General features: G+C 37.9%; 2 protein-coding genes across 6 annotated transcripts in view; one reads left to right on the top strand and one right to left on the bottom strand.

Moving 5' to 3' along the window:
- CFAP44 (cilia and flagella associated protein 44) overlaps positions 1-12,079 on the top strand; it is a 139,059-nt gene extending 126,980 nt beyond the window's left edge. The window contains exons 32-34 of the mRNA XM_074214521.1: positions 2,802-2,962; positions 7,459-7,593; positions 10,953-12,079. Coding sequence (XP_074070622.1) covers positions 2,802-2,962; positions 7,459-7,593; positions 10,953-11,117 — 461 coding nt within the window. The 3' untranslated portion in view covers positions 11,118-12,079. The remainder of the gene's footprint in view (positions 1-2,801; positions 2,963-7,458; positions 7,594-10,952) is intronic.
- BOC (BOC cell adhesion associated, oncogene regulated) overlaps positions 6,134-12,988 on the bottom strand; it is a 101,640-nt gene continuing 94,785 nt past the window's right edge. For 4 of the 5 annotated variants that reach the window (XM_074214523.1, XM_074214522.1, XM_074214525.1 and 1 more), the window contains one exon: positions 6,137-12,311. In XM_074214523.1, the coding sequence (XP_074070624.1) occupies positions 12,127-12,311 (185 nt within the window). In that variant the 3' untranslated portion in view covers positions 6,137-12,126. Of the gene's footprint in view, positions 12,312-12,988 lie in introns of all 5 variants that reach the window. The other variant, XM_074214526.1, reaches the window with a different exon arrangement.

Below are 12,988 nucleotides of genomic sequence, written 5' to 3'. Positions count from 1 at the left end.
AGGCCACACAGCTAGGTAATTATTAAGTGTCTGAGATGGGATTTGAACCCAGGTACTCCTGACTTCAGGGCTGGTGCTTTATCCAGGGCGCCACCTAGCCGCCCCTCAGGTCTTCTTTTCTGAGGAAGGACACTCTATTCCTCTCAAGCTCAGAAGTGTTCTGATCACTTGTCTTGGCCAATAATCCAGTGGCTAATAATCTGTTTGGGGGCGACAGGATCAGAACTTCTCTGCAGTGCTCGAATCACCCCAGTAGAGGTCTCCAGAGACCTCTAAGTAACTGGAAGAATTAGCATAGACTTCTACTTGGGCTTAGCTTTGAAATTCACTTGCCGTTTTGTTGTTATCCTTGACTTCCCAATCCTGCTCACCCCATATATACAATCTACTGTTAGGTCTTGTCATTCCTACCTTCACAACATTTCTCCTGAGTTTCTCTTTCCTGGAAAAGTCACCGTCCTAATACTGGCCTAACCACCTCTTATTTAGACTATAATAGTCTTAGGCAGTGGTTGGGGCTCAGGGGATAGGAGAGCTTGGCCTAGAATTAGAAAAGCTCATCTTCCTGAGTTCAGATCGAGCCTCAGACACTTACTATCTATGTGACCCTGGGCAATTCACTTCACCCTATTTGTCTCAGTTTCCTCATCTGGAAAATGAACTGGAGAAAGAAATGGTATATCACTCCAATATCCAAGAAAACCCCAAATGGGGTCATGAAAAGTTAGACATGACTGAACAACGTACTGTATATCTTATACTGAGTATGAAAGTACCTTGTATGAGTGTTTCATATATACATATATATATGTGTATTTAAATTAAGTTAGAAATTTAGTACAGAAATTATTAAAACATTAAGTATTGAAATATACATATAATATGTGTATAATAAGGGCTTTCTTGGTACTTGTTATATATGGTGTAATATGCAAGCATTAGGAGGAGTGGGAGGAAATTAAGTATTTTAGGAAAAAAACTATTTTCATGATTATCAAAACATGGAAGGGTATATGATAGATATCTAGAGAGGAGGGGAGCTTCTTAATTATGGAGCAGAAATACCAAAGGGCTCAGTAGAAGGAAAAAAACAGAGGAAGATAGGGCCTGGGGAGGAATTGAGGAGGGCTGGATAGACTTGAGTGTGAGATGAAGTAGCACCTTGATAGATGACAGCTCTAAATCACAGGCATTAGAAGGGCAGGAGGTAGGAATTTGCCAGCCATAGGACAAAGAAAACACCAAATATGGGAAAGTTTATAATTATATCATTCCCAAGATTCTAGCAGCACACTACTTACAGAGAGCACAACTACAATGGGCTGGCCATGTTCAAATGCCAAGCATATACTTGTCACAATGACTATTTTATGGAGAACTCGCACAGGGCAAGTGTTCGAAGGGATGCCAGAAGAAGCAATGCAAGGACACCCTGAAGGACTCTCTTAAGGACTTTGGAATTGATTGTGCAGCATGGGAGACACTGGCGCAGGGTCACCTAGCAAGGCATGCCCTCCTTAGGAGAGTGCTGTGCTCTATGAGCAGGCAGAATGGAAGCACTTCAAAGGAAATGCGAGATTCTCAAGTTTAGAGTGACCACCTCAGGTGTTCACCTGGACAATTTGTGGCCAACCTGTGGTAGAGCATTCTGAGCTCATATTGGTCCGATCAATCACAGTCGTTTTTGTCCTCTTCAAGAATGAAGGATACCAACTAAGCAACCAACTAGTACTGTACTTCATTCCCAAGCTTCTAGTCAATTATTTCCTCTAAATGTTTTATATTTATTTTGCATATAGAGGCAGCATGGATTGAGAGCCAGGCTTGAAGCCAGGAATATTATTATTGTTGTAACATTCAGGCATATCCCTATCTTCATGGACCATAGCACACCAATGCTGTCCATGGGATTTTCTTGGCAAAGATAATGGAATAGTTTGCAATGGATTTGCCTGAGTGGATCAAGGCAAATAGAGTTTAAATAACTTGCCCAGGGTCACACAGCTAATAAGTGTTTAATTTTGAATTTAGATCTTCTTGATTTCAGGGCCCAGGGCTCAGGCATTAGAGTTTCAACCAAGATTTTGAAATGAAGTAAAGGACCATGTTTCCCATGATTTTCTGGGCATTATAGATGAACCAGCTGGAGTTCATAGGGCTAAAATCTGGTAGCTATGTGCCTGAAAATAGAGTTAAAGTTTTGCAAACAATGCAAAAAATTCTAGGGCAGCTAGGTGACTCAGTGGATAAAGTGCCAGGTCTGAAATCAGGAAGACTCATCTTCTCCAGTTTAAATCCAACTTCAGATATTCACTAACTGTGTGCCCTTGGGCAAGTCACCTCTCCCTTTTTGCCTTAGTTTCCTCATATGTAAAATGAACTGGAGAAGGAAATGGCAAACCATTCCAGTATCTTTGCCAAGAAAACCCCACATGGGGTCATGAAGAGTTGGATATAACTAAAAAATACTACTGAATTGCAATACCAAATCCTATAAAGGATAAAGGGAAATGAAGTGAGGAGAGTCAGGGTGCCGTTGAGAGAAGGAGGAGGTAAACTTCATCCAGGATTTTGAAAAGAAATAAAGGACAAATGCTGAAGGAGACCATTGAAGGCATGTGAAACAAGGCCAGTGGCACATGAAAAGGCAAGGAGATAGGAATTATAATAATAACTGGGATTTATATAGCACTTAAGGTTTATAGAAGGTGTTACATTTTATCTCATTTATTTCTACATGAGTAATATGATGTGAAATGGAAAGATGACAATGACAGGTTGTCACGACTGCTTTCTTTTAGAAATGAAGGAGATGGTTACTAAGCTGATGATTGACAAATTTGGGAAAGTGATAGACCTGGAAGCTCTTCAAACACTCTCCATTAATAAAAAACTTGAAGAACTGAGAATCAAGAAAATGAAGAAAGAAATGTCCAATGCAAAGGAGATAAGGGTCTGGGAGGTAAGATTCAGAGAGAACCTACTCACTAGCTGCCTATCATCTTTAATACTTCTGACCATTTTTCTTTAACATTTACATTTTATCACAAGGGGAATCCTGTGTTTGAGAGAGCCCTGTGAATAATATTAATAGTTTTGGAAGATACTGAGACAGACAAAACCAAATCTCAGCAGGACATCATGACTATGGGACTCAGTTACTTCTGGATGACTTTTCCAACATGTGTTTATGTATCTGCCATGTTTGTTTCCTGAGAAGTCTTATGGACTATATTGGGCCATTGAGTTACCTGAGGACAGAGGCACAGAAAATATCAAAAGGATTGGTATTAATGAGTCTATATCACTGTTGAGTCAATAACATCTGTATCCTTAATAGTGACTATTGTACTACTCTTCCTTGGTTCAGGGCTCTGACTGAAGCTTGGAGACCCTTGCATTTATTCTACGACTATCTTCAAAATTCCTCATTTTTGTTTCTCTATTTTTTTAAATAAAAAGGTATTAAATCAAGAGAAAATTTAATTTAAAATGGCCCACTTCCTTCAATAATTCATCTAGTTGGTACAAGTTTTAAATCTATGTCCTCTTGATCTCTGTCTTGGGAAGTAACACAGACCATTGGAAAGGGTATTAGATTTGGAATCAGAGGACATACAGGTTGGTTTTAAACAAGGATCTTTTTGATTTCAAGTTCAGTACTTTTTCTACCACACTACCCAGTTGCCTTAGACACTAGCTGGGCAAGTCAATTATTCAAATTTAGGATTCTAAATTTGGGTTGGGGTTCAGGGGAGGTTAGGGAGGGAGGAGTGTCTTAAGTAAAAAACTCCCATAAAAATGGGCAGGCCAGTGGTGACATCAGTATGAGGCTCAACAAGAAAAATTACTCCTTCTGTCCCAGATTTACTCCTTTAGAAATTTTGAATTCTGAGCTGATATATTAGATAAGGAAGTAAGTCAGTTTTAAATGGTCAAGTTCATTAGCCAATCACAACTGAAAAGAAGGTATAATCCCTTTCAAAAACAAGTCTAGTGTTTGGGATGCTTTAGCTCCAAAGTGCTATGAAGGAGGAGGATATATGTTGCCCATCCTCTTTAAAATCTCTTTTTCCCTTGACCATTTTTCATGTGACAGAGTTTCCATGCCTCTCATTCTCCTTCTCGTCTTTGGACACACTGTTTTTTTTTGTTTTTTTTTTTTTTGTCAATGTCTTTTAAGTTATGGTGCTCAGTATATTCCAGAAGTGACATATTTGTGGCTTAGTCATTCTGAGTAAGTCAAAGAGGAAATCATTTGAAAGCAAATTAAAAGAGCTCCCTCTTCCAAGTAATAAAAGATGGTCCCAACCAATTTGTGGTAATCTCTTAAGTGCTAAAAAAGAAAACAAACAAACTCATGAAATAATAAATTCATATTGGGGACCCACTGGAAATTCCAACAAATCCAGATGGGAGGCCCAAAACTCAGTGGGAATGAATCTGTGATTTCTCTTCTGAGCTCCATCCCAGCTATTTTTTAGGTCTGTAATGTCCCATGTCATTCATTCCTTCATTCATTATTTGGTCATTCCTAAACACAATAAAAGTTCCACATTACCAAATGCCTTTCAGACACCTCAAAGTATCTTCCCTAGGGGTATTTCAAAGTCAATATATCTAAAAGATTGAACATGTTATCTTCTGAAACCAAACCCTTTCTTCTCCCCAAGTTGCTTAAAGACTCATCCAGACTCACCCAGACTCACATCTTAGTGTCATTCTCAACTCATTTACACTCATGCCACATATCCAATCAATTGTCAATCATTTCTTTATTCACACAATATCTTTTTCATACCTCTCCTCCTTCCCTCCATTCATACAGTGAGCATTTCAGGTTAGGTCATTATCACCACTTACTTGGATTATTTATTATAATCTCCTTACTAAATTTTATGCCTCAAGTCTCACATCTCTTCAAACTATCTTTCTCTCAGCCAAGATAATCTTTCTAAAGCATAAATTGGACCTTGTCACTCAGTCTCTACTGAACAAGCTTGACTGGCTTCCCATTACTGTCAAGTCCTCTATCTGACATTTTAAAGTCCTTTGTAATCTGACCACTTCTTAGTTTCCAGACTTAAAATCTCCAATCTAGCCAACTGATTTTCTGGAAACATCTCAGACATGACTCTCTATCCCTTTTCTATATGCCTCTACACTGGCTACTTCCCAAGCCTGGAGGGACCTGGACCCTAACTTCATCCTTTTAGCTTTCTTAGTTTCCTTGAAGACTCAGTTCAAATCCCATCTTCTGAAGGCAGCTTTCTGAGTAATTTGCTAATGAATTCCCCCTCTAAGATTGCTTTCATCTACTCAATATAAATCTTGCATTTATCTAGCTATATAAAGCTATATTGTTATTTGTATAGCATTCACATAGAATTTGTGAATGCAGTACTGACCCTGGCATCAAGAGGACCTGAGTTTAAATCAGCCTCAGACACTTAATAATTACCTAGCTGTGTGACCTTGGGCAAGTCATTTAACCCCATTACCTGGCCAAAAAAAAAAAAAGAATTTGTGAATGCCTAGAGAACAATAACCTGCCCTTTTTTATCTTCCTTTGTATATTCCATGTTTAGCTCATGCACCTTATCTATATTTAGCTGTTAATAAATGCTTTTGATTAACCAATAGGCTGAAAGAGATACATAGATTAAATAAGATAAGGACTTTGTCCTCATGAAACATATAATCCTTAGTAGTAATAGGGGCAGGGGCAAGGGAGAGACAGTATATGGGAGATGATGGAAATTAAGACGGAAAATAGTGTTCTTGATTTCTTTTTAAAAATGAGGGACTTCGTGGGTATTCTCACGATGTTAAGAAAACATGAAGGGAAGGGACACTTCACTCTTAACCCCCAGAGTACAGGGGATTTACTGTGACAAACTTAAGAGATGACATTGATAAGAGTTGTCCTGGATGGGTAAGCATGTTTTAATTGTAATTTGCATTGTTGGAGGGAATAGCCAGATAAGTGTATTCAAAAAATCCATTAGAATAATGAAAGGATATGTGTATATATGTATATAGATACATAGATATAGATATAGTATGTATGTCTGTATGATTATAAATTATAAATGTGTAAATATATTTATATAAGATGTAAGGGACAAGTGAAGAACATTTTCAAATAAACACAAGTGGTTTCTCTCTGGTGCCTTTTATTTATATATACATATAGATAGATAGATAGATAGATAGATAGATAGATACATGACACAAGTATCCTTATTGACTTCTAGAATCTTAATATCATATAACTTCTAGGTGGCACAGTAGATAGAACGCTGGACTTGAAATCAGGAAGCCCTGAGTTCAAATTGAGCTTCAGACCCTTCCTAGCTGTCTGACCCCATATGTGATCCAGGGCAAGTCACTTGACCTCTGTTTGCCTCTGTTTCCTCAATTCTCCAAAAATGGGGATAACAGTAGCACCTATCTCCCCAGATTTTTGTGAAGATCACAGTTGTAAAGTGCTTAGTATAGTGTCTGACACAGTAATTGCTATATTAAATGTTAGCTATGATGATGGTGATGATGATGATGGCAGTATAACATTACACAAAAATGATTGTCATCCATACTATGAGGCAACTGGATGGGTTCATGAATGGAGTGCAGGAACTGGAGTCAAGAAAGCCTGAGTTCAAATTTTGCTTTAGACTCTAGCCATGTGACCCTAGGCAAGTCATTTAACTTCTCTCTGCCTCAGTTTCCTCATCTATACAATAAGGATAATAATAGCACCTCCCTTTCAGGGTAGGAATAAAATGAGGTAAAATTTGCAAAATGACTGGCAAATCTTAAAGCACATTTAAATGCTAGCTATTATTCTTAGATCTTATTAGTGTCATTATTATTATTGTTAATTCTACTATACCATAAATAATACTGAGATGGACCTGTAGTATCTTAGAACTGGAACTAGTTCAACCTCAGCCTTTTATTGAAGGGAAAATGAAGACTCAAAAAGATTAAGTGGTTAAGCCAGAGTTCCCAGACAATGAGGAACAAAATCAGAACTGTACCCTATCACCCTCATGATGTAGCTGAATACTCTTTTTCACTCTGTCAGAAAATCCATGTCTGGTGCTATATTTACAATGTACCACCTGGCCTCTGACTTGAGAATACTCCTTATTAATTTTCCTAGCTGCATTGGCCTCTTCTATTTTCCTTGTGGTTTTTTGAAGTTCATATCTGATTATATCTCCTCTTCTTTCCAACTCTTTTTTTAAAATTTTTCAGAAATTTTATTTATTTAAGGCAATGGGGTTAAATGACTTGCCCAAGGTCACACAGCTGGGCAATTATTAAGTGTCTGAAGTTGGATTTGAACTCAGGTCCTCCTAACTCCAGGACTGGTGCTCTATCCACTGCACTACCTAGCTGCCCTCCAACTCCTTTCTATTTACTTTCTTACCCAGCTTCTTGATATTCTAGGACAAGATTTCTCAGGTGCGATGGGACCTGATGATGAAGACAAAGGAACACACGAAGAAACTTCAGCAAATGAATGAGTTATTTCTTGAAAAGCAGCAGCTTGAAGGTCGTTTGAATACACTACAAACTCAACAGGTACGCTTCTGCTTAGCCCTGTCTTGGCATCTATGAGTAGAATCAAGTGAGGCTGATGAGTCTGCTGGTGACCGTAGAATGTGAGTACACTCTATCGTCTCTTTGATATTCTCTCTTCCTCGACTCTTAGATCATATTACTGCCTTTCATGGGTGTCTTCCAATGTCCTGTCCTGAGCACTCTTCTTTCTCTTCAACCTTTCTCTTGGTGTATCTCCATGGATTCAGTGATCACCTCTAGATAGATGATTCTAAGATCTAAATATCTGGTCACAATCTCTCACTTGATATCTCATAAATAACTCCAACTTAATATATCCAAAATGAAACTCATTATTTTTCTCCCCAAAACCAGTCTTCTTCCTAACTTAGCTATTTCTATCCATGGCATCACCAGCCTTCTTGTCAAAGTGACCTGGTCTACATTACACATGCAGTTTATCTCCAGTAAGAGGGGCTGGGACTATGGGGATTTTTTCCCCTTTATTCTTTAGCATCTAATGCAGTACCTAATATTATACAAAGTAAGCAATTAATAAATGTTTGTTGGATGACTGCATGCCTGTTGCAAATTATATAAGTTGGTGACATGAGTATCATTAGTTAGGTGTCATAATTGTGAAATTTTGAAAATTGAAGATTGCCTTTTTAAGACAAAAGTCCCTGTCTTCAGGGACTTTATGGAGGTGGGGAACAATACAAAACTATGTCAAATCAAAAAACAGTGCAAGAGCTCCTTGAGAGCAAATTCTGTTTCTTCCTTTCTTTGTATCCCCAGGGCTTAGTCCAGTGCCTCATAAGTATTCTTGTAAAGTATGTAAGAAGATGAATTAGCTGCAAATAACTGCTATAGATTTTTAAAGAAAATAAGAGATCATCACTGCTGACTTGAATGATCTTGGAAGCCTATATAGAAGAGGAATAATTCAAATTGAGACTTGAAGGATGAAAATGTGGATGGATGGAGGGAAGGAGCAAATGTTTTTTTGGGGGGGCATAGTAATGAATAAAGTAAAGCTGAACTGGCAGGTGACAAAAGTCCACTTTAGTACCAGTTGTGTTCAAGTGACAAATAGGGTGGCTTACAATTTAGACTTTAATATTCTAGGCAGCAGGGAACTAATGAAAATTTTTTAGCAAGATGGGTAGTGCATCTGAGCTGTACTTTAGAAGGATTAGCACTAATATGGCACCTAGGATGGAGAGGAAGCTCAATAAATATTGATTGGCTGGAGGTAATTCGTCTGGGGCAGTAGGCAGCATATATTAAAATGGGGATGCTTCCTGAAGACAAGAAAAGTTAGGAAGCTACTACGTTATACATACAATGATAACAGCCAGAACGTGGTATTTACAGATGAACAGAAATGGCCATATTCTCTCTGATAATTGAAAACTAAATAAAGTTCTTACTGTGACAAAAATGTCAAGATTAAAATTTCAAATGAAGGCTCATTAGAACACTGTGGCTGTCAGATGGTGGTAGAGTGCTTTGGGGGTGGAGCCAGAGGTGGCAGTAAAAGAGGAACCCAAAGTGATTTCAAGGTGTCAAGCTGGGGGGTGGAGGGGAAGGCAGGAGGAGACTCTGGGTCCCATGTTCAGAAATTAGAATGTTGGGAAAGTATCCTTGTTTAAGCAAGAAGGCCATCAGTAAAAGCAACAGCATTTTAAAAGTGCTTGTTATTTGCCAAACACTTTAAGAATTTTTTTAAAAAAAGACCTGCCTTTCAAGGGGCTTTTAGTTTTAAAGGGAAGACAAAAAGATATTTATCTAGGTACATACAAAAAATATACAGCATAGATGAAAGGAAATCTCAAGAAAAGAAGTCACTACACAGCTAGGGGAGGGACTGGGAAGAGCCTCAGGCAGAATATGAGAGTTGAAGTGTCAAAGAAGGCAGGGAAACTGAGAGGAAGAGAATTCTAGGTATGTGGAAAAGCCAGGAGAAAAGGCATAGAAACGTAATAAGGGAGTACAGTCAAAATTTGAGTGATCTGGATACTTGATTAAAAAAAAAACTTTGGACATCTCTGATATTAATAATTATCCAAATTTTCCACCTCAAGACTTATGGATATTGTATTATTGTCATTTTTATATATACAATATTCCTTACTTAGTTTGTCTTTGTGTTTACATGACTCCTTAACTAGGTATATTATTATTATTATTATTATTGCTGTTTTGACTGACATTTTGTGACCCCATATGGGGTTTTCTTGGCAAGAATACTGGATAGTTTGCCGTTTCCTTTTCCAGGACATTTTACAAAAGAGAAATACAAGACCAGGGTTAAGTGACTTGTCCAGGATCCCATAGCTTGTTTTGAGACTGAACTTGAACTCTTGAAGATGAACCTTCCCTGATTCCAAGTTCAGTACTTTATTAATTGGTTAGTGCCCCCCCCAAAGAATATCAAATTTGAAACATTCAGACATAGTTGTAGTGTATGAACTGAGGCACAAATTTCATCAAAGACACAGTGACATCAGAAAGAATTAAAAGTTGGTGTAGCTGGCAAAGAGAACCTGATAGATGGGATTATGAAGTATTTTTGGAGCCCCTCTTTCCCAATAGTTACTTCTCCCCAACTCCATAGGTGACCCAATGAAGATTGCCTGGCCTGGACAGGACCTCAAGCTCCAAAATGACCAGTCAATGTTTCTCCATTCCCTCCTCCTCATTCCCAGTTCTTATTGATTCTGATTAAAGGTTGAAATAAAAAAGCTTTTAAAGTTAATTTGTACCATTGTTTTTGGGAGCTAGCTTAATGGATGAACTCTTTTGTGTAAACATTTGAATTTTGAAGGAGTGGCTAATCAGAGGGAAAATCTATTGTTCAACTACAACAACTACAAGTATTTATACTGCACTTTAAGGTTTACAAAGCACTTAAACATATTATTTAATCCATACAACAACCCTGGGAGGGAGGTGCTATTATCCCCATTTACAGATGAGGAACTTGAAGCAGATGTGAGATCATTCAACTACTAAGTGTTTGAGACCATATTAAAGTATGGCCTCATATTTATAATATAACATTATATTGTAATATATGTAATATTTAAATATATTATAATAGTTAAAATTTAGGTTTTCCTGACTCCAGGAGTTCCATTGCTTTATCCACTATACCTCACAGCTAGTTTCAAAAGATTTCTTCTTGGGTAGACCCCTCAATTTAAGAGAATGATTGAGCCCCCCCAACTCTGCCTCTATTTCTCTGTCTGACAGACTCTTTAATTAGGTGGTAGAAAACCAGAGGAAACATTCTCATTTTCCAAATAGGAATAAATCAGATGTTCAAAAGAAATCAGATGTTGGTTTTTAATTTAATTTTTTTCTTTTCCCCAAAGGGTAATGCCTTCCAGGGGCCTCGGAAAGCAGACATCGTGGCCAGGGAGAAGATCACTGAACTGATCCAGGTCCAGGCTGAAAAGATTCTAGCTTTGAAGGAAGAAATTGCTATCCTACGAAGAAAAGGAGGTCTTATTCTCCCACCAATTAATACTGCCCGCTAATGTACCTTATTAATTGCTGTTTTCCTAGCTAGTCTCTCCAATTTTTGTCACACACACATACTACTATGATTTGCTTTACTCCTACCTGATGATATCTGCAGGAGAAAACAGTGTACACAAATACACACACCTATACACATCTCTCTGCATAAAAGGGGGTCTATCTTGTCCTAAGCAAGTCCTTGTAAAGAGCCTGTAGCTGGGTTCCATTTTGAGAGCACCTAAGCTGATTAGGCAGCTAAATAGGTCAATAAGGGCAGAAGCCCCCAAACAAATACAAGCTAATTGAATGAGGCAGAATAGCAATGTCTTCTCCCTCTTCTCCTTTCTGGTTCTTCCTATATTCAGAAAAGAGGTTGTTAAGAAACACTTAGAAAAGATGTGGACTCATTTTCCTGAAGAGTTTTATAAATGACCAAAGTGAAGGTTAGAGAGAAGACTAAACATTTATTTAGAAGTTACAGTGTTTGTTTTTACAGAACTATGTTGCCACAGATTATTGAATCTGGAAGGTTTGTTAATGCTTATAAAGTACTGTACACATTTTAGTCTGTTTTCCTGGTCATACCATGAAAAAATTCTCTTCCTGTTGTACCAAATTCAGCCGAGCTGTTGAGTTTTCTTTTTCCCCCAGTATGTATTGTGATCAACCATATTCAGCTTTCATGAAGGACATGCCTACGATGTATTTTTCTTTCCTTCTCTCCTAAAGGGCTTTCAGCAATCCCAAGTAGTTGCAAAAGTTGGAAATAAAATGTTACTTCTGAACCCAGTTCATATGTGCTTGTATTTCTCTTGCTTGTATTTTTCTCAAACTGCAGCTTTATATTTTCAGCCTGGTACACCTCTCTGGATAGGATTCCATATGTCTCTCCAGTATGTTAAGGAACATATACATTTATTTACAAGTGCATAAATATATAAATATGACTGTAATAGAAAAATAAATACCCATTTTTCTCTGTCTCTTTTTAAAACAATATAGTCTTTTCAGGGAAGTAGCTTCAGCCTAAATTGTGGGAGGTGGAGTCTCAAAAGACACGTGTATTGGTGGGCTGGAGGACAGCCTCCTTCCAGGGTCCTGTCCTAAATAGGTGCCTGGGGGGTGGTGAGGACACCATTCTCCTCTCACTTGCAAGGAGTGAAGACTATCCACCTCTTCAACCGGCACAAGTCCTACGCAGCAAGGTGGCCCTAAAGTGTAGGTAAAAGTTAGAAAATGATCATTGAAGCACCAAAAGTCTGATCAATTATCCTACTCATCAGTAATAGGAGACGATCTGACCCTGAAAGGTCAGATTTGCATGTAACATAGATTTGAACACCACCTAAGATGATCTATCCCCAACAACTATTTTATACATGTAGAGAACCATATCCAAATTTTCTGTGGTAGGACTATATTCCGGAGCCTCAGGGACAATGACTTTTTTTTTAAAAAAATCAGAAACCCATATAACATTTTAAAAACTACTAGCCCCAAAGGTCTCTTTCTCTCCCCTTAAGTTCATATCTCTATGATTAATTCCCATTTTACAATTAATTACTCCCAGGCCAAAGGGATCTCATCTAAATCCAACTTCAGCCTTTTTATAGTATCTCCCAAAAAGTTTCCAGAGGTCTCCTGATGGACACCCATTTCTTGAGAGGTGATGGACTTAAAATGCAAAATTATAGATTTTGGACATGGCCAATATGCAGATTGTTTTGCTTGACTATACTATTTGTTGAAACTTTTTTTTCAAATAGGAATGGATGGGAAGGAGAGAAAATCAGTGCTTGTTTATTAAAAATAAAACTTAAGAATAATCTTCAAATTGGTAATGCCCATATCCTACACATTATCCAGAAAACATGCTGTGGCTGCCCAA

The sequence above is a fragment of the Macrotis lagotis genome, chromosome 1 (genome assembly GCF_037893015.1).
Source record: "Macrotis lagotis isolate mMagLag1 chromosome 1, bilby.v1.9.chrom.fasta, whole genome shotgun sequence".
NCBI lineage: Eukaryota > Metazoa > Chordata > Mammalia > Peramelemorphia > Peramelidae > Macrotis > Macrotis lagotis.
This window is presented reverse-complemented; position numbering and strand designations above follow the sequence as displayed.